Source organism: Oncorhynchus clarkii, chromosome 12, assembly GCF_045791955.1.
Source record: "Oncorhynchus clarkii lewisi isolate Uvic-CL-2024 chromosome 12, UVic_Ocla_1.0, whole genome shotgun sequence".
Taxonomy (NCBI): domain Eukaryota; kingdom Metazoa; phylum Chordata; class Actinopteri; order Salmoniformes; family Salmonidae; genus Oncorhynchus; species Oncorhynchus clarkii.
Window position 1 is genome coordinate 87725961 of NC_092158.1, and position 26630 is coordinate 87752590.

At 42.8% G+C, this 26630-nt stretch overlaps 1 protein-coding gene across 1 annotated transcript in view; it reads right to left on the reverse strand.

Annotated features, from left to right (window-relative positions):
- The window catches only part of LOC139421584 (NLR family CARD domain-containing protein 3-like), a 72893-nt gene that overhangs the window by 35240 nt on the left and 11023 nt on the right, over nt 1-26630 (reverse strand). Inside the window, exons 5-12 of the mRNA XM_071172626.1 lie at nt 22980-23200; nt 20750-22550; nt 19576-19749; nt 17802-17975; nt 17535-17708; nt 17220-17393; nt 3861-3907; nt 1184-2112 (exon numbers count right to left, since the gene is read on the reverse strand). Of these exons, the coding sequence (XP_071028727.1) occupies nt 1580-2112; nt 3861-3907; nt 17220-17393; nt 17535-17708; nt 17802-17975; nt 19576-19749; nt 20750-22550; nt 22980-23200 (3298 nt within the window). The 3' untranslated portion in view covers nt 1184-1579. Of the gene's footprint in view, nt 2113-3860; nt 3908-17219; nt 17394-17534; nt 17709-17801; nt 17976-19575; nt 19750-20749; nt 22551-22979; nt 23201-26630 lie in introns of the transcript that reaches the window.

The following is a 26630-nucleotide window of genomic DNA, read 5'->3' on the forward strand; positions in this document are numbered from 1 at the left end:
TCCAGTTCTCTGCTGCCAATGACTGTAACGAATTGCAAAAATCACTGAAGCTGGAGTCTTATATCTTCCTCTCTAACTTTAAGCATCAGCTGTCAGAGCAGTTTATCAATCACTGTACCTGTACGCAGCCAATCTGTAAATAGCACACCCAACTACCTCATCCGCATATTATTACTTCCTGTCACGTTCTGACCTTAGTTCCTTTGTTTTTATTTTAGTATGGTCAGTGCGTGAGTTGGGGTGGGCAGTCTATGTTTGTTTTTCTATGTTGGTTTTTGAGTTTGGCCTGGTATGGTTCTAAATCAGAGGCAGGTGTCGTTAGTTGTCTCTGATTGAGAATCATACTTAGGTAGCCTTTTTCCACCTGTGTTTTGCGGGTGTTTGTTTTCTGTTGTGTGTCTGCACCAGCCAGAACTGTTTTCGGTTGTTTCACTTTGTTATTTTGTTATTTCCGTGTTCATTTTAATAAATATGGACATGTACCACGCTGCACCTTGGTCCTCACCTTCTTCCACCAACAACGGCCGTTACAGAAACACCCACCACCAAAGGACCAAGCAGCGTGGTGACGAGAGGCAGCGATACTTGGAGAACTGGACATGGGAGGAGATTCTGGACGGCAAGGGCCCCTGGGCACAGGCTGGAGAATATCGCCGCCCCAAGGCTGAGCTGGAGGCAGCGAAAGCTGAGAGGCGGCGGTATGAGGAGGCAGCACGGCAGCGCGGCTGGAAGACCTTCAGTGCGCCTTCACGGTCCGGTCTATCCGGTGCCACCTCCACGCACCAGCCCTCCGGTGGCAGCCCCCCGCACCAGAATGTCTCTCAATCTCCTTTCTACAGGTGCTCCCGCCTGTCCAGCGCTGCCAGAGCCTTCCTCCTGCCCAGCGCTGCCAGAGTCTCCAGTCTGCCCTGAGCTGCCAGAGTCTCCAGTCTGCCCTGAGCTGCCAGAGCCTTCCTCCTGCCCAGCGCTGCCAGAGTCTCCAGTCTGCCCTGAGCTGCCAGAGCCTTCCTCCTGCCCAGCGCTGCCAGAGTCTCCAGTCTGCCCTGAGCTGCCAGAGCCTTCCTCCTGCCCAGCGCTGCCAGAGCCGCCAGTCTGCCCTGAGCTGCCAGAGTCTCCAGTCTGCCCTGAGCTGCCAGATCCGCCAGTCTGCCCTGAGCTGCCAGAGCCGCAAGTCTGCCCTGAGCCGCCAGTCTGCTCTGAGACACCAGAGCCGCCAGTCTGCTCTGAGACACCAGAGCCGCCAGTCTGCCCTATTGTGTTATTGACTGTACGTTTTTTTTATGTGTAACTGTGTTGTTGTTTGTATCGCACTGCTTTGCTTTATGTTGGCCAGGTCACAGTTGTAAATGAGAACTTGTTCTCAACTGGCCTAACTGGCTAAATAAAGGTGAAATAAACTGGTGTTCCATCCCTGCAACATCCACAATGGATAAGTCCACTCAGACAGGTGTGAATCAAACAGCTGTCTCACGTGCCATAACATTTTTATATATATTTGCCACTGATTGACTAAATATATCTCGGCTGACCAACAGCTTATCGACCAAACAATCGACCAGTAGACTAAATGGGGTCAGCCCTACACCTGACACAGGGACACTGAGGTGTCACAGTAAAACCTAAACCCTGGATAGAGTGGCTCAGTGAATGTGGAGGTGAATGTGTGCAGGTGGGTCAGTGTGTCAGAGGAGACTCTGTAGAAGGACAGAGTGCCGGCTGGCCAGTCCAGATACACTCCTACTCTGTGGAAGCTGGATGAGGGGGCTTCTATGGAAGTGGGATTATGATTGTGCCAGGCCGTGTAATGTTGTTCAGAGCAGACCAGACTCCAGGACTTGTCATTTAATCCAATCAGACAGTCTGTACTCTTTCCTCTCCTGCTGATTCCTTTGTATGTCACTGCTATGTAAGCCCCTCTCCCACTCCACTCTACCTCCCAGTAACAGCGTCCAGTCAGACCCTCTCTACACAGCACCTGTTTCCAGATCTCAAATCTCTCTGGGTGATCAGGATACGGCTGCTTCTCTCTCCTACATGTCACCTTTCTGTTCTCCTCAGACAGAGAGAGCTGTTGGTTTATTGTGTTTGGGTCCAGTGTGAGATCACAGGCATCTGATGGGGGACACCAAGACACAATATATAGTTAATCGTCTTCATATAAAAAGGTAATTTAAGACTTGTTGAATGATCAGTATCTTCAGAAAGTATTCACAACTCTTGACTTTCCCCACATTTTATTGTGATACAGCCTGAAAATGGATTCTATTGCATTTTTTTTAGCCAATGGCCTACACACAATACAACATAATGTCAATGTTTTACCAAATGTTTACAAATTAATTAAATGGAAACTGAAATGTCTTGAGTCAATAAGTATTCAAGCCCTTTGTTATTAGTAACAATTTGCTTAACAAGTCACATAATAAGTTGCATGGACTCACTCTGTGTACAATAATTGTGTTTAGCATGATTTTTGAAGGACTACCTCATCTCTGTACCCCAAACATACAATTATCTGTAAGGTCCCTCAGTCGAGCAGTGAATTTCAAACACAAATTCAACCACAAAGACCAAAGAGGTTTTCCAATGCCTCGCAAAGAAGGGCACCTATTGCTAGATAGATAAAAAAAAAAGTTAAAACAGACATTGAATATCCCTTTGAGCATGGTGAAGTTATTAATTACACTTTGGATGGTGTATCAATAAACCCAGTCCCTACAAAGATACAGGCATCCTTCCTAACTCAGTTGCCGGAGAGAAAGGAAACCGCTCAGGGATTTCACCATGAGGCCAATGGTGACTTTAAAACAGTTACAGAGTTTAATGGCTGGAGAAAACTAAGGATGGATCAACAACATTGTAGTTACTCCACAATACTAACCTAATTGACAGAGTGAAAAGAAGAAAGCCTGTACAGAATAAAAATATTCCAAAACATGCGTCCTGTTTGCAAAAAGTAACTAAAGTAATACTGTGAAAAATGTGGCAAAGCAATTCACTTTTTGTCTTGAATATAAAATGTTATGTTTGTGGCAAATCCAATAAAACACATTATTGAGTACCACTCTTCATATTCAAGCATGGTGGTGGCTGCATCATGTTATGGTTCTGCTTGTAATCGTTAAGGACTGGGCAGTTTTTCAGGATAAAATAAACTGAACTGAGCTACGCACAGGCAAAATCCTAGCGGAAAATCTGGTTCAGTCTGCTTTCCACCAGACACTGGGAGAATAATTATCCTTTCAGCAGGACAATAACCTAAAACACAAGGCCAAATCTACACTGGACTTGCTTACCAAGAAGACAATGAATGTTTCTGAGTGTCGGAGTTACAGTTTTTGGTTAAATCTACTTGAAAATCTATGGCAAGACCTGAAAATGTTTTCTAGCAATGATCAACAACCAACTTGACAGAGTTCGAAGAACGTTGAAAGGAATACTGGGTAAATGTTGCACAATCCAGGTATGGTAAACTCTTAAAAATGTACCCAGAAAGACTCACAGCTGTAATCGCTGCCAAAAGATGCTTCTACAAAGTATTGACTCAGGGGTGTGAATACTTATGTAAAGTAGGTTATTATGGGATATTGTGTGTAGATGGGTGAGATAAAATTTAGAATTCAGGCTGAGGCATAACACAATGTGGAATAAGTCAAGGGGTATGACTACATTCTGAAGGCATATACTCTATGGTCATATATCCCACCCACCCACCGAAAATAAAACCCCAACAGTCCTGTCAGTGTGTAACCACAGATACATAGCTCACTTATCAAGCAAGCTATGAAACATTATATTTATTTGAGTCAACTTGAAATAAGTATTAACATGCTAATTCTTCACAGCAGTCAATAACTCACATTTTCTAGGCCAGGGTTTGATTGTGTGCACTCCACCAGGTTCCACACTGTGAGGGGAGCAGAAGTAGACAGTAAATGTACACTGCACAAGATTTCACAATATAGGAAGAACAGACAGTAAATGTACACCAACACACGCGAACACACAGGCAGACATTTTATTTGGATTCCCATTAAGGCGTCTGCTTCCCAGCCGAAACAGTTCAGAAGAGTTTGTATATATATAATATTATACCAATATTTTGTGATTTTTTTAAATTTTTTTTAAATTTTTTTAGCTGTTCGGACGCATTCATTTTTTTTTGTTTGAGGCGTGTCTACGCCGAGACTCCTCCTACTACTTCATCCATGATTGGTCAACTGTAGGAATTCTTCATTAAAGTCTTTGTTGATATTAGTTCATTGAGAAATACTGCACCAAACATCTTAGTTAGATGTAAAATTGCGTGAGTAAGATCTCCTCCGCAAAAATTAATGGCGGATTTCTTGAGTTATTTTGGATTAATTCTGACTAGTTTGAGGCAAAATATGGACAAACAATGGACAAATAATACTATTGCCATTTTTTCTATGTTTTTCAAGCAAATGTCTTTAATGCACTCATTCGGTTCGCATAGCAAACTTTGGCAGCTGAACTGAAGCAGGCTGAGGCCTTTAAAATGCGCTGCATGGTCAATCAGACGTCTGCAGTGGCAGTGCAGCATTTACGTTGATACGGCCTCTGTAGAAGTCAGGGCATTCATACTGCTTGCGTTTCGACGAGCAGCGCAGAGCTGTTGTCAAGGAAGTTGTCACGGAAGTGAGCTTGTTTATACAGGACCTCCCGCCCCCACCTACCGTCAACCAATCATGTCAATGCACAGCTATACGGAGCCCACCGCATTGATATAAAATAGCGATGCGGTACAGAGCTCAATTTGGCCTCTGCGAGCCTCCGGAGGCTCCACAATTGCATCAGACCCTCCATATGAAGTCTCCGACCACATTTTCAGATCAATGGCGATAGCCTTACTGGGATCTGACACATAACAAAAAAGACATAAGACAAAAGACAACAATTTATACTAAACAAAAATATAAAACGCAACATGCAACAATTTCAAAGATTTTATTGTGTTACAGTTCATATAAGGAAATATAGTCGATTGAAATAAATTCATGGCAGCCAGGCTCAGCCAATCAGAATCCGTTTTTCATGCATGGTTCATGCTTGGTTTCATGCATGTTAACATTAGAAGCCTACTCCCTAAGTTAGCACACTCTGCCAACCCGGATGTCTTAGCCGTGTCTGAATCCTGGCTTAAGAAAACCACCAAAAACCCTGAAATCTCCATCGCTAACTATAACATTTTCCGCCAAGATAGAACTGCCAAAGGGGGCGGTGTTGCAATATACTGCAAAGATAGCCTGCAGAGTTCTGTATTACTATCCAAGTCTGTACCCAAACAATTCGAGCTTCTACTTCTAAAAATTCACCTTTCCAAAAACAAGTCTCTCACTGTTGTCGCTTACTATAGACCTCCCTCTGCCCCCAGCTGTGCCCTCGATACCATATGTGAATTGATTTCCCCCCATCTATCTTCTGAGCTCGTGCTACTAGGTGACCTAAACTGGGACATGCTTAACACCCCGGCCATCCTACAATCTAAGTTTGATGCCCTCAATCTCACACAAATTATCAATGAACCTACCAGGTACAAATCCAAATCCGTAAACACGGGCACCCTCATAGAAGTCATCCTAACTAACTCGCCCACCAAATACACCTCTGCTGTTTTCAATCAAGATCTCAGCGATCACTGCCTCATTGCCTGCATCCCTATTGGGTCTGCGACCAAACGACCACCCCTCATCACTGTCATACGCTCCCTAAAACACTTCTGCAAGCAGGCTTTTCTAATCGACCTGGCCGGGGTATCCTGGAATGACATTGACCTCATCCGTCAGTAGATGATACCTGGTTATTCTTTAAAAGTGCCTTCCTCACCATCTTAAATAAGCATGCCCCATTAAAAAAATGTATAACTACGAATAGATATAGTCCCTGGTTCACTCCAGACCTGTCTGCCCTTGACCAGCACAAAAACATCCTGTGGCGTTCTGCATTAGCATCGAATAGCCCCCGTGATATGCAACTTTTCAGGGAAGTTAGGAACAAATATACACAGGCAGTTAGGAAAGCTAAGGCTAGCTTTTTCAAACTGAAATTTGCATCCTGTAGTACTAACTCAAAAAAAGTTCTGGGACACTGTAAAGTCCATGGAGAATAAGAGCACGTCCTCCCAGCTGCCCACTGCTCTGAGGCTAGGAAACACTGTCACCACCGATAAATCCACTATAATTGAGAATTTGAATAAGCATTTCTCTAAGGCTGGCCATGCTTTCTACCTGGCTACCCCTACCCCGGTCAACTGCCTGGCACCCTCCACAGCAACCCGCCAAAGCCCCCACCATTTCTCCTTCACCCAAATCCAGATAGCTGATGTTCTGAAAGAGCTGCAAAATCTGGACCCCTACAAGTCAGCCGTACTAGACAATCTGGACCCTCTCTTTCTAAAATTATCTGCAGAAATTGTGGCAACCCCTATTACTAGCCTATTCAACCTCTCTTTCGTATCATCTGAGATTCCCAAAGATTGGAAAGCTGCTGTGGTCATCCCCCACTTCAAAGGGGGTGACACTCTAGACCCAAACTGCTACAGAACTATATCAATCCTACCCTGTCTTTCTAAGGTCTTCGAAAGCCAAGTTAAAGAACAGTTTACCAACCATTTCGAATCCACCATACCTTCTCCGCTATGCAATCTGGTTTCAGAGCTGGTCATGGGTGCACCTCAGCCACGCTCAAGGTCCTAAACGACATCATAACCGCCATCGATAAGAGACATTACTGCGCAGCCGTATTCATCGACCTGGCCAAGGCTTTCGACTCTGTTAATCACCACATTCTTATTGGCAGACTCGACAGCCTTGGTTTCTCAAATGATTGCCTCACCTGGTTCACCAACTACTTCTCTGATAGAGTTCAGTGTGTCAAATCGGAGGGCCTGTTGTCCGGACCTCTGGCAGTCTCTATGGGGGTGCCACAGGGTTCAATCCTCGGGCCGACTCTCTTCTCTGTATACATCAATGATGTTGCTCTTGCTGCTGGTGATTCTCTGATACACTTCTACGCAGACGACACCATTCTGTAACTTCTGGCCCCTCTTCGGACACTGTGTTAACTAACCTCAAGACGAGCTTCAATGCCATACAACTCTCCTTCCGTGGCCTCTAACTGCTCTTAAACGCAAGTAAAACTAAATGCATGCTAATCAACCGATCACTGCCCGCATCTGCCCGCCCGTCCAACATCACTACTCTGGACGGTTCTGACTTAGAATACGTGGACAACTACAAATACCTAGGTGTCTGATTAGACTGTAAACTCTCCTTCCAGACCCACATCAAACATCTCCAATCCAAAATTATATCTAGAATCGGCTTCCTATAATCGCAACAAATCATCCTTCACTCACGCGGCCAAACATACCCTCGTAAAACTGACCATCCTACCGATCCTCGACTTCGGTGATGTCATCTATAAAATAGCCTCCAACACTCTACTCAACAAACTGGATGCAGTCTATCACAGTGCCATCCGTTTTGTCACCAAAGTCCCATACACTACCCACCATTGCGACCTGTACGTCCTGGTTGGTTGGCCCTCGCTTCATACTCATCGCCAAACCCACTGGCTCCAGGTAATCTACAAGTCCCTGCTAGGTAAAACCACGCCTTATCTCAGCGCACTGGTCACCATAGCAGCACCCACTCGTAGCACGTGCTCCAGCAGGTATATCTCACTGGCCACCCCCAAAGCCAATTCCTCCTTTGGTCGCCTTTCCTTCCAGTTCTCTGCTGCCAATGACTGGAACGAACTGCAAAAATCTCTGAAGCTGGAAACACTTATCACCTCTTCCCCTACTGTATTCATTTATTTTTGCTCCATTGCACCCCATTATTTCTACTTTGCACTTTCCTCCACTGCAAATCTACCATTCCAGTGTTTTACTTGCTATATTGCATTTACCTCGCCACCATGGCCTTTTTTTGGCTTTACCTCCCTTATCTCACCTCATTTGCTCACATTGTATATAGACTTATTTTTCTACTGTATTATTGACTGTATGTTTGCTTTACTCCATGTGTAACTCTGTGTTGTTGTATGTGTCGAATTGCTTTGCTTTATCTTGGCCAGGTCGCAATTGCAAATGAGAACTTGTTCTCAACTAGCCTACCTGGTTAAATAAAGGTGGAATTAAAATAAAAATACACACAAAAAGTAGGTCACATGGGGGAGAGGTGTTGCTTTATTAGTTGTTTGAAACCAGGTTTGTTTTTCACTTGAGCAATATGAGACGGAAGGGAGTTCCATGCGATCATGGCTCTGTGTAACACTGTACATTTTCTTGAATTTGTTCTGGACCTGGGGACTGAAAATACCTGGTGGAGTAAGTGTCAATGCTGTGTGTAAGCTGACTATGCAAACAATTTGCAATTTCCAACACGTTTCTTATAAAAACAAGAAGTGATGCAGTCAGTCTTTCCTGAACCCCAAGAGTGACTGGCATGTAGTATAGTATTGATATTAGCCCTCCGAGTACAATGATGAGCAAAACAGGCTGCTCTGTTCTGAGCCATCTGCATCTTAACTAGGTCCTTCTTTGCTGCAATTGACTACGACTGGACAATAATCAAGATAAAACTAGAGTCTGCTTTGTGTGGTGTCAGAGACCTCTCTCCATCTTTACAATTTTACATCTCTACAACCATTGAATCTATATGTTTTGACCATGACAGTTTACATTCTAAGGTAACGCCAAGCCATTTAGTCTCCTCAACGTGCTCAACAGCCACACCATTCATTACCAGATTCAGCTGAGGTCTTGAACTTAGGGAATGATTTGTACCAAATACAATGCTCTTAGTTTTAGAGATATTCAGGGCCAGTTTATTTCTGGCCACCCATTCCAAAAGTGACTGCAACTCTTTGTTTAGAGTTGATTTTAGAGGTTGACTGATTAATCGGAATGGCCGATTAATTAGGGCCCATTTCAAGTTTTCATAACAATCGGAAATCTGTATTTTTGGGCGCCGATTTCCGATTAAAAAATAATAATAATTATACCTTTATTTAACTAGGCAAGTCAGTTAAGAACACATTCTTATTCTCAATGACAGCCTAGGAACAGTGGGTTAACTGCCTTGTTCAGGGGCAGAACGACAGATTTTCACCTTGTTAGCTCAGGGGATCCAATCTTGCAACCGTACAGTTAACTAGTCCACCGCTCTAACCATTGCACTCCACGAGGAGCCTGCCGGTTACGCGAATGCAGTAGAAGCCAAGGTAAGTTGCTAGCTAGCAGTAAACATATCTTATAAAAAACAATCAATCATAATCACTAGTTATAACTACTAATCCAGGTTAGCAGGCAATATAAACCAGGTGAAATTGTGTCATTTCTCTTGCATTCATTGCACGCAGAGTCAGGGTATATGCAACAGTTTGGGCTGCCTGGCTCATTGCAAACTAATTTGCCAGAATTGTACGTGATTATGACATAACATTGAAGGTTGTGCAATGTAACAGGAATATTTAGACTTATGGATGCGACCCGTTAGATAAAATACTGAACAGTTCCGTATTTCACTGAAAGAATAAACGTTTTGTTTTCGAAATGATAGTTTCCGGATTCCACCTTATTAATGACCAAAGGCTCGTTCGTATTTCTGTGTGTTATTATGTTATAATTAAGTCTAATTTGATAGAGCAGTCTGACTGAGCAGCAGCAGGCACGTAATCATTCATTCAAACAGCACTTTCGTGCGTTTTGCCAGCAGCTCTTCGCAAGCACAGTGCTGTTTATGACTTCAAGCCTATCAGCCTAATGGCTGGTGTAACCAATGTGAAATGGCTCGCTAGTTAGCTGGGTGTGCGCTAATAGTTAAACGCTAAACTGTTTCAAGCGTCACTCGCTTTTAGATTTGGAGTAGTTTGCCGTGGCTTTTGTGGAGCGATGGGTAACGATGCTTCGAGGGTGGCTGTTGTCGATGTGTTCCTGGTTCGAGCCCAGGTAGGGGCGAGGAGAGGGACGGAAGCTATACTGTTACACTGGCAATACTATGGTGCCTATAAGAATATCCAATAGTCAAAGGTTAATGAAATACAAATGGTAAAGAGAGAAATAGTCCTATAAATACTATATTAACTACAACCTAAAACCTCTTACCTTGGAATATTGAAGTCTCATGTTAAAAGGAACCACCAACTTTCATATGTTCTCAAGTTCTGAGCAAGGAACTTAAACGTTAGCTTTTTTTACATGGCACACATTTTACATGGCACACATTTTACATGGCACACATTTTACATGGCACACATTTTACATGGCACACATTTTACATGGCACACATTTTACATGGCACACATTTTACATGGCACATATTACTTTCTTCTCCAACACTTTGCTTTTGCATTATTTAGACAAAATTGAACATGTTTCATTATTTATTTGAGGCTAAATTGATTTATATTAAGTTAAAATAAGTGTTAATTCAGTATTGTTGTAATTGTAATTGTCATTATTACAAAAATAAATAAAAAATGGCTGATTAATCGGTATCGGCTTTTTTGGTCCTCCAATAATTGTATCGGTATCGGCGTTGAAAAATCATAATCGGTCGACCTCTAGTTGATTTCTCTAGCTGTGGTTGTATCATCAGCATACATGGCCTGGGACTTGTTTAATGCCAGTGGCAGGTCATTAGTAAAAACAGAAAAGAGTAGAGGACCTAGAGCGGCAGGTAGCCTAGTGGTTAGAGTGTTGGGCCAGTAACCAAAAGGTTGCCGGATCAAATTCCTGAGCTGACAAGGTCGTTCTGCCCCTGAACAAGGCAATTAACCCACTGTTCTCTGGTAGGCTGTCATTGTACGTAAGAATTTGTTCTTAACTGACTTGCCTATAAAGGTTACATAGATTGCTGCCCTGCGGTACATTACATGTTTGACATTAGAGAAGCTTCCAATAAAGAAAACCCTCTGAGTTCTTGATACTGTAGAACTGAATCCACGATATGGCAGAGGTTGAAAAGCCTTAAGACATACGTTATGGTCAATAATATCAAAGGCTCCACTGAAATCTAACAATACAGCTGCCACAATCGTATTATTATAAATGTATTTCAATCATTAGTCATTTGTCAGTTCAGTACGTGTTGAGTGCCTTTTTCTAGAAGCATGCTGTCTGTTGGCAATTTGTTTACAGAGAAGTAACACCATTTTTTCCAAAAGTTTGCTAAGAGCTGGTAGCAAGCTGATAGGTCTCCTGTTAGAACCAGTAAAGGACGCTTTACCATTCTTGGGTAGGGGAATGACTTTGGCTACCCACCAGGCCTCAGGACAAACATTTTCCTCTAGGCTCAGGTTAAAGATATGACTGATAGGAGCGGCTATATAGTCAGCTATGATCTTCTGTAGCTTTGCATACAAGTTGTAAATACTAGGAGTTTAACAATATTGATAGATTTGTTTTTATCCACCTCTCCCACACTAACTTTACAAAATTAATACTTACAATACTTTTTTTAATGCATGAAAACGATGGCTCACTGTTTGTTGTCGGCATTTCCTGCCTAAGTTTGCCCACTTTGCCAATGAAGTAATCATTCAAATAATTGGCAACATCAAATGGTTTTGTGATGAATAAGCCATCTGATTCGATGAAAGATTGAGTTGAATTTGTCTTTCTGTCCATTATGTCATTCAAAGTACTCAAGTTTTTTTCTATCAATCTTTATATCATTGATCTTGGCTTCATAATACAGTTTATTTTTCTTCTTGTTGAGTTTAGTCACATAATTTCTCGATTTGCAGCCACTCAGATGTACAGCCAGACTTATTAGCCACTCCTTTTGCCCCATCTCTTTCAACCATACAGTTTTTCAATTCCTCATCAATTCATGGAGCCTTAACAGTTCTAACAGTCAGTTTCTTAACAGGTGCATGTTTATCAATAATCAGAAGAAGCAATTTCATCAAGTGCAGCAGCGTCTGGATGCTCCTTATTAATTACATCAGACCCACAAATATGATTAACATCATCCACATAAGAGTCACAGGTTACTCTTTTGTATGATCTCTGATAAACTATTTTAGGCCCAGCTTTTGGAATCTTGGCTTTCCTGGATATAGCCACTGTGATCACTGCATCCAATGGCTACGGATAAAGCTTTAGAACAAAGATCTACAGTATTAGTAAAAATGTGATCAATACATGTGGATGATATAGTTCCTGTAGTGTTTGTAAACACCATGGTAGGTTGATTAATAGCTTGAACCAGATTACAGGCACTGGTTTACAGGCACAGTGAGATGCTTCCTCATGAGCGGCAGGTAGCCTAGTGGTCAGAGCGTGGTGCCAGTAACCGAAAGGTTGCTAGATTGAATACTGAGCTGACAGGGTAAAACATCTGTCGTTCTGCCCCTGAACAAGGCAGTTAACCCACTGTTCCTAGGCCGTCATTGTAAATAAGAATTTGTTCTTAACTGACTTGCCTGGTTACATTTTAAAAATTGTGGACAGCTTGATGAATATATTCAGGTCCCCAAGAAAGTAGACCCCTCCGTTTTGTTGGATTCTAGCTTATTAGCTTATTTTTACTATTTTTGTAGAATAATAGAGAAGACATCAAAACTATGAAATAACACATATGGAATCATGTAGTAACCAAAAAAGTGTTAAACAAATTAAAATATATTTTATATTTGAGATTCATCAAAGTAGCCACCCTTTGCCTTGATGACAGCTTTGCACCTTAAATATATATTTGACTTGTTTAACACTTTTTTGATTACTACATGATTCCATATGTGTTATTTCAATGTAGAAAATAGTTTTAAAAAATTAAGAATAACCCTGGAATTAGTATATTTGTCCAAACTTTTGACTGGTACTGTATATATCCCCCCCCCCCCCCCCCAGTCTGTAAATGTACATTCTGCCAGTGTGCTAAGTTGAGGGTCTTAAATTTGAGTGATAGACTCAACGTGAAGAATTAAGGACTGTCATTCTAAATTTGGTTTGGATAATTTATCAACAGTTCTAATGATTCGGAAAGGTGAGAAGGGGAGACAGAGCACTGCTCTTAAACTGTGAGGAGAGCACAAAGTGAGGGGGGGGTTCCACTGCTCATCCTGCAGGTGGTTTCTAAAACAAATGAAATATTTGAAAGAATCCAGTAAGTCTAGGGAGGGTTACTCCGAGGAAACCTTATCTTTTCGTGTCCTCTGAGAGGGAGGTTATCAGAAAACCCACTAGATTGTACCATTATTGGAACATTGATACTATGGGCTATGTTTTAAGATGCCATCAGAATCCTAATGTTAAAGCGCATTAATACATATGGCTTTCTGGACGATAAGTTCCAATTAATTACTTACAAGGCCCGTAGTCTGAGTCTTGCTTTGACACATGAGGATGAATGAGTTGGTGCTAGTGAGCTGTCTCTGATGATCTGAAGTCGATTGGGGAAGACTGGGTAGAAGTGAGAGGGATATCCAACAGGGAACACATTTTCATGGAGCCCAGTGAAGATCTAGCGTCCCATTGACATAGAACAGATCGGATGGACGGTCTTTGCCCCAATCTCATTCTCATCAAAGGTGGTGTGAAATGATTAAACATGTATTCTCTCTCTTCCCTGATCAAGTCAATATGTATTCTATGTGGCGTGGAACATGTGAGTGATCATTGTTCCAGATGAGGGACTGTTGGAAACTGACTAATTGACTTGAGCAAGTTTTAGAATGTTTCTAACTATATAATTGGCCTTGCAGCAGTATTGAATGTGTTATGGGTTAGATGGATTGATCTCCCTAAGGGTGAGATAGGAGTCATATGATAGAGCTAATTCTATAGATTTTGAACTATTGCCCTACAACACTGTCTTATAGCTTCACTGTTTTATATTATTGTATTATCTCTATGTTTTGCATCATGATATTCACTTGAGTAGGAATGGGTTGCTTATTCTCAAATAGCTCTGTGTATGAGTCCAGGTAATTAACAATGGACTGAGGCAAGGTGCAATAATGTATACTCCCTACTGATAAAGAAGAGATGGACATGTGTGGAGGAGCACCAAACACTCTGGACTCTGGCTGGGACGATAAGACCACCTGCCTAGCCACAGAGATGCATTGTACATCCTAGACTCAGGAGGGGGGACGGTTTGTCTGGGAAAACAGAGGCGAAGTGAGGACGACATCGCGTCTGAACACATGGAAAACCGGCAGCCTGAGGGGAAAGTCTGGGTAAAAGTATAGAGCCTTCATTTTTGTGGACCCCAGCAGAACAGTATCCCAAATGTATAGAGTCGGGCTAAGGGAGAGTTGGAATCGTCATGTTATCAAACTTTGGTTTTTGACATAAACATTCAGAAAGTATTCAGAAACCTTCACTTTGTCCAAATATTATTACGTTACAGCCTTATTCTAAAATTGATTTAAATAAATAAAAATCCTCAATCTACACACAATACTCCACAATGACGAAACAAAAACAGGTTTTTAAAATTATTGCAAATATATAAGAAATATAAAACAGAAATAATATTATTTACATAAGTATTCAGACCCTTTGCTATGAGACTCGAAATTGAGCTCAGGTGCATCCTGTTTCCATTGATCATCCTTGAGATGTTTCTACAACTTGATCGGAGTCCATCTGAGGTAAATTCAATTGATTGGACATGGTTTGGAAAGGCACACACCTGTCTATATAAGGTCCCACAGTTGAAAGTGCATGTCAGAGCCAAAAACCAAGCCATGAGGTAGAAGGAATGATCTGTATAGCTCCGAGACAGGATTGTCTCGAGGCACAGATCTGGGGAAGGGTACCAAAAAAATTGCTGCAGCATTGAAGGTCCCCAAGAACACAGTGGCTTCCAACATTCTTAAATGGAAGAAGTTTGGAACCAGCAAGACTCTTCCTAGAGCTGGCTGCCCGGCCAAACTGAGCAATCGGGGGAGAAGGGCCTTGGTCAGGGAGGTGACCAAGAACGTTATGGTCACTCTGACAGAGCTCTAGAGTTCCTCTGTGGAAAGGGGAGAAACTTCCAGAAGGACACTCTCTGCAGCACTCCTCCAATCAGGCCTTTAAGGTAGAGTGGCCAGACGGATGCCACTCCTCAGTGAAAGGCACACAAAATCCTGTTTGGAGTTTGCCAAAAGGCACCTAAAGGCTCTTGTCACGTCTGGAGGAAACCTGGCACCATCTCTACAGTGAAGCATGGTGGTGCAGCATCATGTTGTGGGGATGTTTTTTGGGAGACTAGTTAGGATTGAGGGAAAGATGAACAGAGCAAAGTACAGAGAGATTCTTGACGATAACCTGCTCCAGAGTGCTCAGGACCTCAGACTGGGGTGAAGGTTCACCTTCCAACAGGCCAACAAGCCTAAGCACACAGCCAAGACAATGCAGGAGTGGCTTCAGGACAAGTCTCTGAATGTCCTTGAGTGGCCCAGCCAGAGCCCGGATCAAACATCTCTGGTGAAACCTGAAAATTGCTGTGCAGCAACGCTCCCCATCCATCCTGACAGAGCATTGGCAGGATCTGCAAAGAATAATGGGATAAACTCCCCAAATACAGGTATGCCAAGCTTGTAGTGTCATACCCAAGAAGACTCGAGGCTGTAATCGCTGCCAAAGGTGCTTCAACAAAGTACTGAGTAATGGGTATGAATACTTATGGAAATGTCATATTTCAGTATTGTATTTTTTCTAAACAAAAAGAAATCGAAAAGTGTTTTTGCTTATGGGGTATTGTGTGTAGATTGATTAGGGATTTTTCTATTTTTAATACATTTTAGAATGAGGCTGTAACGTAACAAAATGTGGAAAAAGTCAAGGGGTCTGAACACCTTTCTGAAAACACTGTATGATTATGCTTAACACATTACTAACACTTGTCGTATTTGGTGTTTTTCTTTGGTGTTTTTCTATCTGTGGATTGTATTTATCATCATTAGTCATTTAGGTCAACATTGGATCATTCAGAGATCCTCACTGAACTTCTAGAGAGAGTTTGCTGCACTGAAAGTAAAGGGGCTGAATAATTTTGCACGCCCAATTTTTCAGTTTTTGATTTGTTAAAAAAGTTTGAAATATCTAATAAATGTCGTTCCACTTCATGATTGTGTCCCACTTGTTGGTGATTCTTCACAAAAAAATACAGTTTTATATCTTTATGTTTGAAGCCTGAAATGTGGCAAAAGGTCGCAAAGTTCAAGGGGGCCGAATACTTTCGCAAGGCACTGTACTGAGTGAGACAAGGGGAAGTCCAGAAAGTTCATATTCTGTTCCTAAGGAGGGAGGCAACAGGCAACACTTTCAGTTCCTGAGGCAGGCCAGCTCAGGTGGTCTATTCTGATCTACCAGACACTTGTCTCTCCACTCAGGAGGTCTACTCTGATCTACCAGACACCTGTCCCTCCACTCAGGTGGTCTATTCTGATCTACCAGACACCTGTCCCTCCACTCAGGTGGTCTATTCTGATCTACCAGACACCTGTCCCTCCACTCAGGTGGTCTATTCTGATCTACCAGACACCTGTCCCTCCACTCAGGTGGTCTATTCTGATCTACCAGACACTTGTCCCTCCACTCGGGTCGTCTATTCTGATCTACCAGACACTTGTCCCTCCACTTGGGTGGTCTACTCTGATCTACCAGTACCTGTCCCTCCACTCAGGTGGTCTACTCTGATCTACCAGACACCTGTCCCTCCACTCAGGTGGTCTATTCTGATCTACCAGACACCTGTCCCTCCACTCAGGTGGTCTATTCTGATCTACCAGACACCTGTCCCTCCAGTCAGGTGGTCTATTCTGATCTACCAGACACTTGTCCCTCCACTCGGGTCGTCTATTCTGATCTACCAGACACCTGTCCCTCCACTCAGGTGGTCTATTCTGATCTACCAGACACCTGTCCCTCCACTCGGGTCGTCTATTCTGATCTACCAGACACTTGTCCCTCCACTCGGGTCGTCTATTCTGATCTACCAGACACTTGTCCCTCCACTTGGGTGGTCTACTCTGATCTACCAGACACTTGTCCCTCCACTCAGGTGGTCTACTCTGATCTACCAGTACCCTTCCCTCCACTCAGGAGGTCTACTCTGATCTACCAGTACCTGTCCCTCCACTCAGGTGGTCTACTCTGATCTACCAGACACTTGTCCCTCCACTCAGGTGGTCTCAAGCTCTATTACAGTATGTCAATCATCAACACATATTGACACAAACCCTCTACATACTTGAGTTTCTCCAGTCTGCAGTGTGGATCCTCCAGTCCAGCAGAGAGCAGTCTGACTCCTGAGTCTCCTGGGTGGTTGTAGCTCAGGTCCAGCTCTTTCAGGTGTGAGGGGTTTGACCTCAGAGCTGAGACCAGAGATGCACAGCCTTCCTCTTCGACTCCACAGAGCGACAACCTGCAGAGTTGAACATGATTTAAAACTGCTATTTTTTGATGGTGAAAAGAAAGTGGCAGCTTTATTCTCAGTCAAAGGGAGTGGATTGTCAGATTTACAATTAATTGTGCATCTCAGTCCTTTATAAACAGGAATACTGACCTCAGAGTCTCCAGTTTACATTGGGGATTCCCCAGTCCAGCAGAGAGCAGCTTCACTCCTGAATCTTTCAGGTCATTGTTACTCAGATCCAGCTCTCTCAGGTGTGAGGAGGTTGAACTGAGAACTGGGACCAACACTTCACAGGATGTGTCTGTGAGTTTACAGCCAGTGAGTCTGTCAACACAGAGTAAACATTTTAATATAAAACCATTATATGTGGATCTAATTAAAGGTTATCACTTGTTGACCAACTACAGGAATACTGACCTCAGAGTCTCCAGTTTACAGTGGGGATTCCCCAGTCCAGCAGAGAGCAGCTTCACTCCTGAATCCTTCAGGTCATTGTTACTCAGATCCAGCTCTCTCAGGTGTGAGGGGTTTGAACTGAGAACTGGGACCAACACTTCACAGGATGTGTCTGTGAGTTTACAGTCAGCGAGTCTGTCAACACAGAGGAAATACCATGACAGACAGGTGTTATGTTACGCTTAGCTTTCCCTGCTCACACTGTTATCGTGCATGACTAATGTGAACACTGTACATACATGGCTTGATGCTGCAACTTCATTTGATCACTTCGAATTATAATTTGTTCAAGAATATTCAGCTGATAGACAATCTATTCAGCCAATGAAATTGCTGTTCCCACAAAGATAATCTCGGAAGCACAGAACTAAATCTTACGTAGCCTAATTGCGCCAGATGCTTGATTAAGTTCTGGGGGGAGACGTGTTAAAAAATATTCTAGAACGAGGAGTGGAAGCAGGGCGGTAGCTCCACCCACCTCTGCAAGTTACGGTCAAGTCAATGGCCCAAATTAAATTCGAAAGATGCGAACTTCTGCGAATTTGTGATTTGCCAAAATGATCAGTGATGAAAAATCTGTGCGCCGTAAAAAGGTTTCTCGTTAATTGTCACATATCAGTCTGTTGACAGACAGTACGATACCAGTTATGTTACGTGCGTCATTCCACGATAGATTACAACAAAGGTCATTTGATCTGTGTGATAATCATTAGTATTTACAGAGCCTTTCTGCAGCCCTCCAAAACTGGGCCCAGTCTCCAACGTCCATCACTCATTTTGATTTAAAGCTGATAACAGGAGCAGTCAAACTATTGTAAATCTGGGGTAAATACTTAATCCACTTTAACGTCAGATATAGACTCCAGGTTTAATTAGAGCTACACGATGTCAGGTATAGACTCCAGGTTTAATTAGAGCTACACGATGTCAGGTATAGTCTCCAGGTTTAATTAGAGCTACACGATGTCAGGTATAGACTCAAGGTTTAATTAGAGAAATACAACGTAGACTCCAGGTTTAATTAGAGCTACACAACGTCAGGTATAGACTCCAGGTTTAATTAGAGAAATACAACGTAGACTCCAAGTTTAATTAGAGCTACACAATGTCAGGTATAGACTCCAGGTTTAATTAGAGAAATACAACGTAGACTCCAGGTTTAATTTGAGCAACACAACGTCAGGTATAGACTCCAGGTTTAATTAGAGCAACACAACATCAGGTATAGACTCCAGGTTTAATTAGAGAATTACAACGTAGACTCCAGGTTTAATTAGAGCAACACAACATAAGGTATAGATAGACTCCAGGTTTAATTAGAGAATTACAACGTAGACTCCAGGTTTAATTAGAGCAACACAACATCAGGTATAGACTCCAGGTTTAATTAGAGAATTACAACGTAGACTCCAGGTTTAATTAGAGCAACACAACATCAGGTATAGACTCCAGGTTTAATTAGAGCAACACAACATCAGGTATAGACTACAGGTTTAATTAGAGAAACACAACGTCAGGTATAGACTCCAGGTTTAATTAGAGCAACACAACATCAGGTATAGACTCCAGGTTTAATTAGAGAAACACAACGTCAGGTATAGACTCCAAACCATCAAAGATTAACATAGCTTTACGGGCTGTGAGTTTAAATAAAAGTCACTCAAATAAGGCCCATTATTATATTAGCAACACATGGAACAATTATCACTTGCTGATCAAGTAAAAGAACACTGACCTCAGAGTCTCCAGTTTACAGTGGGGATTCCCCAGTCCAGTAGAGAGCAGCTTCACTCCTGAATCTTTCAGGTCATTGTTACTCAGATCCAGCTCTCTCAGGTGTGAGGAGTTTGAACTGAGAGCTGGGACCAACACTTCACAGGATGTGTCCGTGAGTTCACAGTCAGTGAGTCTGTCAACACAGAGTAAATACCATGACAGACAGGTTATTATAATGGTACGTTTAGCTTTCCTTCCTAACACAGTTACCAGTGCACGACTAATGTGTGCACCATTCATACATGGTGTCACATCCTGATCTGTTTCACCTGTCTCCCCATTATCCCCTGTGTATTTATACCTGTGTTCTCTGTCTGTTGCCAGTTCTTTTTGTTCGTCAGACCTACCAGCGCTGTTCCCTTGCTCCTGTCCTTCCTATAGTTCCGGTTTTTCCCAGTTTTGACCATTCCTGCCTGACCTGACCCTGCCTGCCATCCTGTACCTTTACACCCTCTATGGATTATTGACCCCTGCCTGCCTTGACCTGTCGTTTGCCTTGCCCTGTTATAGGAATACATTTTCGTTTCTTCAACCTTGTCTGCATTTTGGTCATATCTTAAAACGTGATACACGGCTTGATGCAGCATTTTTATTTCATTTTAATTGTTTTCTTTTTCTGTTAATTGTATTTATTTTTTCACCCCTTTTTCTTCCCAATTTCGTGGTATTCAATTGGCAGTTACAGTCTTGTCCCATCACTGCAACTCCCATACAGAAAGGCGAAGGTCGAGAGCCGTGCGTCCTCCGAAACATGACCCTGCTAAGCCGCATTGCTTCTTACACACTGCTCGCTTAAACTGGAAGCCAGCCACACCAATGTGTCGGAGGAAACACCATACAACTGGCGACCGTGTCAGCGTGCATTACGCCCAGCCCACCACAAGAGTCGCTAGAGCGCGATGGGACAAGGACCCATCGGCCGGCCAAACCCTCCCCTAACCCGGATGACACTGGGCCAATTGTGCGCCAACTCATGGGTCTCTAAGGTCGCGGCCGGCTGCGACACAGCCTGGGATCGAACCAGGATCTGTAGTGATGCAGTGCCACTAGGGAGGCCCGCAACAACTTTTTTTTAAATCAGTTTTATAGTTTAAGAGTTTATTTCGGTGTGCTTTATTTACATGAATACTTACAGAGCTTTCCTGCAGCCTCTAACAGCTAGGAGCAGTCTCCTACGACCCTCCTCTGACGTCTTGTATTCCTTCAGGTCAAACACATCCAGAACCACCTCTGATATCTGCAGCGTGTAGGCCAGCGCTGAACAGTGAGCAAGGGAGAGGTTTTTGGATCTGTCCTCTGACGTCAAATACTCACGGATTTCCTCCTGTACTGACTGGTCTTTCATCTCTATCAGACAGTGAAAGAGATTGATGCACCTCTCAGGGGAGATGTTCTTCCTCTGCATCACCTTAAGGGATCGGATCGTTTTCTTGACGCACTCTGGAGTGCTTTCTGTCTGTGTCACCAGACCTCGCAGGAGTTTCTGATTGGACTCCAGTGACATGCCATGAAGGAAGCAGACAAAAAGGTCCAGGTGTCCATTCTTACTCTCCAAGGCTTTATCCACAGCACTCTTCAGCAGCTCATGCAAGGTTAGCTCTTCAGACGCAGCTCTAGACTTTCTCTTGAGGAAGGGCTTCAGTGCATCCATGTTCTTGGTTGTGTAACAATGGTATATGTAGACAGCCGAGAGAAACTCCTGAATGCTCAGATGAACAAAGCAGTACCCCACTCTCTGAAAGAACACAGACTCCTCTTTAAAGATTTGTGTGCACAATCCTGAGTACACTGAGGCTTCTTTGACATCAATGCCATATTCTTTCAGGTCTTCTTCATAGAACATGAGATTACCCTTCTCCAGATGTTCAAACGCCAGCTTCCCCAGCTTCAGAATAATCTCCTTATCTGACTCCATGAGCTCCTCTTGATCCATCTGATCTCTTCCATGATACTTCTGGTTCTTCAGTCTGGTCTGAATGAGCAGGAAGTGTATGGACATCTCAGTCAGAGTCGTGGGCATCTCTTTCCTCTTGTCTGTACTCAACATGTGTTCAAGGACTATTGCAGAAATCCAACAGAACACTGGCATGTGGCACATGATGTGGAGGCTCCTTGACGTCTTTATGTGTGATATGATTCTGCTGGCCAGGTCCTCATCACTGAATCTCTTCCTGAAGTACTCCTCCTTCTGTGGGTCATTGAACCCTCGTACCTCTGTTACCTGGTCAACATACTCAGGGGGGATCTGATTGGTTGCTGCTGGTCGGGAGGTTATCCAGAGGAGAGCATAGGGAAGCAGATTCCCCTTGATGAGGTTTGTCAGCAGAACATCAACAGACGATGTCTGTGTGACATCAGACACCACTTCGTTGTGCTGGAAATCCAATGGAAATCTGCTTTCATCCAAACCATCCAAGATGAACATAGATTTACAGGCAGTGAGTTTCTTTGCATTGCCTATGTCTAGTTCTGTGTGGAAATAATTTAGAAGTCCAAGCAGACTGTACTGGAGATCTTTGATCACGTTCAGCTCCCGAAAAGGAAGCACAAATATGATATCCACATCTTGATTTGCCTTCCCTTCAGCCCAGTCTAGGATGAACTTCTGCACAGAGACAGTTTTTCCGATGCCAGCGATGCCCTTCGTCAGCACAGTTCTGATGCTTCTCTCCTGGCCAGGTAAGAGTTTAAAGATGTCATTGCAGTGGATTGCTGTGTCATGTGAGGGTGGTGTCCTGGATGCTGTCTCAAGCTGCCACAACTCATGTTCACTGTTAACCCCTTCACTCTCTCCTTCTGTGATGTAGAGCTCTGTGTAAATCCTGTTGAGGGGAGTTTGATTCCCTGATTTTACCATGCCTTCTTTCACACATTCATACCTCCTTGTCAGACTGTCTTTGTGGTTTACTATGGCTCTCTGTAGGTTGTCATCCACTACAAGGGAAGAGTAAAAGAATGTGTATCAGACATTTGTTGACAGGATGAAAAGTGGTCGTTCCACAACTACAGTAAATAAGGGGGCTGGATTCAATCCGTGCAGAGGATGATCGGCAGCTCGAGTTAAATTTAAAGGCAATGTTCCAGCGATCGCGAAGACTTTGTTCAATACGGATTTGCGAAAATGCATGTCAGCTGAATTGGACATTACATTTAAAATGTCCACGCTGATCTGCCGCGATACGGATTGAATCAAGCCCCCAGACTCACTGTAAGCAATTGTGTCTGATACAATTAATATTTATTCATTTATATTATTTGATGAAAAGTGGGCCTTCCACAACAACAGTATCTCATATTATTGTAGTTAACTACTGTAAATCATATGGAGGTATTGACTCAGCACATGTCAACAAGTGGTCTTACTATTTTCAGAGCCTCTTGCATCATTGGGTTCACTCAGGTGCACAGGAAGTGTTCTGGATTTCTTTCTACACTGAGGACAGTCATAGTCTCCTGAAGGAGCAGGTTTCTCCCAGTATCTGGTGATGCACTGTCTGCAGAACCTGTGTCCACAGGTGATAGAGACTAGATCCCTCTGCACCTGCTGACACACTGCACACCTGAACTGATCCTCTGGCAGAGAGCTGAAAGAACATTATTAAAACATAAAGACATTGTCATTCTTCACGGCTATTTCTCAAATATTGTAGACATTAATACCGAACCTCTGGCAGAGTAGACCATCCACTACAGAGATAAAGGAGAGAGGGAGATACTGATCCTCTAACAGAGTAGATCATCCACTACAGAGATAAAGGAGAGATACTGATCCTCTAACAGAGTAGACAATCTACTACAGAGATACAAGATTAATTTCTGTAATAATCTGTTACAACAAACTACACATTGCAAAAAAATACAAATAATATATGACATCTTGAAGATTCTTCCCTTCACTAATAATATCATACATTCTGACTAGTGACTGATCTTGGGTCAAAGGTAATTGATCCAACACCACTGAAATTGACAGCATGATCCATGGAGAAGTCACTGTTCATAGACAGACAGCTGGGAACAGTGTACTCTGTCCATAGACAGACAGCTGGGAACAGTGTACTCTGTCCATAGACAGACAGCTGGGAACAGTGTACTCTGTTCATAGACAGACAGCTGGGAACAGTGTACTCTGTTCATAGACAGACAGCTGGGAACAGTATACTCTGTTCATAGACAGACAGCTGGGAACAGTGTACTCTGTTCATAGACAGACAACTGGGAACAGTGTACTCTGTTCATAGACAGACAGCTGGGAACAGTATACTCTGTTCATAGACAGACAGCTGGGAACAGTGTACTCTGTTCATAGACAGACAGATGGGAACAGTGTACTCTGTCCATAGACAGACAGCTGGGAACAGTGTACTCTGTCCATAGACAGACAGCTGGGAACAGTGTACTCTGTCCATAGACAGACAGCTGGGAACAGTGTACTCTGTTCATAGACAGACAGCTGGGAACAGTGTACTCTGTTCATAGACAGACAGCTGGGAACAGTGTACTCTGTTCATAGACAGACAGCTGGGAACAGTGTACTCTGTTCATAGACAGACAGCTGGGAACAGTGTACTCTGTTCATAGACAGACAGCTGGGAACAATATACTGTGTTCATAGACAGACAGCTGGGAACAGTATACTCTGTTCATAGACAGACAGCTGGGAACAGTGTACTCTGTTCATAGACAGACAACTGGGAACAGTGTACTCTGTTCATAGACAGACAGCTGGGAACAGTATACTCTGCTCTCTGAGTGTGTGATAGAATAATGTATATGTTGAAAGATAATGATAACATAATTCCACTCTGAAACCTTGTAACTGTATGAAATTGATTAGAATTATAAAATTATAATCTGATGATGTGTGTAGTTTTAGTCGGAATTAGGTTAAACAATGTCTCTGTATGGTGGAAAAACACAGACTGTCTGAGCGAGGCATAGCTCAGGATTTGAACTTGTTGTGTGTGTGTGCCTTAGAAAAAAAACGAGAACAGTTAAACTGTGTTTGGACCGACCTGGCTAGGCCTCTGAGGAACCTATGATAGCATAGGGAGTACTTCTCAAGGTTTCCCTAATCTCGGGGGAATGGAACTGTCTGCTGGGTAGTGATACACAGTGGTGAGAACTACGGAGAAGGATAAAACTCACCTACTGTTTGTGTGGAAGTATGTGTGTAGGATATATACTGTTTGTGTGGAAGTATGTGTGTAGGATACCTACTGTTTGTGTGGAAGTATGTGTGTAGGATATATACTGTTTGTGTGGAAGTATGTGTGTAGGATATCTACTGTTTGTGTGGAAGTATGTGTGTAGGATACCTACTGTTTGTGTGGAAGTATGTGCGTAGGATATCTACTGTTTGTGTGGAAGTATGTGTGTAGGATACCTACTGTTTGTGTGGAAGTATGTGCGTAGGATATCTACTGTTTGTGTGGTAGTATGTGCGTAGGATATCTACTGTTTGTGTGGAAGTATGTGTGTAGGATACCTACTGTTTGTGTGGAAGTATGTGCGTAGGATATCTACTGTTTGTGTGGAAGTATGTGCGTAGGATACCTACTGTTTGTGTGGAAGTATGTGCGTAGGATATCTACTGTTTGTGTGGTAGTATGTGTGTAGGATACCTACTGTTTGTGTGGAAGTATGTGCGTAGGATACCTACTGTTTGTGTGGAAGTATGTGCGTAGGATAACTCCTTCCTTCAGTCACTACAGATATAGATGGATAACTCCTTCCTTCAGTCACTACAGATATAGATGGATAACTCCTTCCTTCTGTCACTAGATATAGATGGATAACTCATTCCTTCAGTCACTAGATATAGATGGATAACTCCTTCCTTCAGTCACTAGATATAGATGGATAACTCCTTCCTTCAGTCACTAGATATAGATGGATAACTCCTTCCTTCAGTCACTAGATATAGATGGATAACTCCTTCCTTCAGTCACTAGATATAGATGGATATCTCCTTCCTTCTGTCACTACAGATATAGATGGATAACTCCTTCCTTCAGTCACTAGATATAGATGGATAACTCCTTCCTTCAGTCACTAGATATAGATGGATAACTCCTTCCTTCAGTCACTAGATATAGATGGATAACTCCTTCATTCAGTCACTAGATATAGATGGATATCTCCTTCCTTCAGTCACTAGATATAGATGGATAACTCCTTCCTTCAGTCACTAGATATAGATGGATAACTCCTTCCTTCAGTCACTACAGATATAGATGGATAACTCCTTCCTTCAGTCACTAGATATAGATGGATAACTCCTTCCTTCAGTCACTAGATATAGATGGATATCTCCTTCCTTCTGTCACTACAGATATAGATGGATATCTCCTTCCTTCAGTCACTAGATGTAGATGGATATCTCCTTCCTTCAGTCACTACAGATGTAGATGGATAACTCCTTCCTTTAGTCACTACAGATATAGATGGATAACTCCTTCCTTCAGTCACTAGATATAGATGGATAACTCCTTCCTTCAGTCACTACAGATATAGATGGATAACTCGTTCCTGCTGTCACTAGATATAGATGGATAACTCCTTCCTTCAGTCACTAGATATAGATGGATATATCCTTCCTTCTGTCACTAGATATAGATGGATAACTCCTTCCTTCAGTCACTAGATATAGATGGATATCTCCTTCCTCCTGTCACTACAGATATAGATGGAACTGACCTTCCACGGAGAATACATAGAGCCCTGAGTTGGTTATCCATTTCATTCAATGGCTATAATTTAAAGGAAAGGTTCACCCATTTTGAATGTTATATTGTTTTTGTGCATCTCTTAGGGATGTTCTATTGATTCCCAGGTCATTTCATGTTTATCTGAGTTATTAGCGATCAAGCAGTTAGAAATCCGTCTGGTATGATGTAGCAAAGTTGCCCTCACTACACTGGAAGACTTTTAGATCGCAAAAACCTCTATCATTCATGTCAGATTTCAATACTGGCTGATGTTCATAACTCGGGAGGATGTCTTCGAATGAGC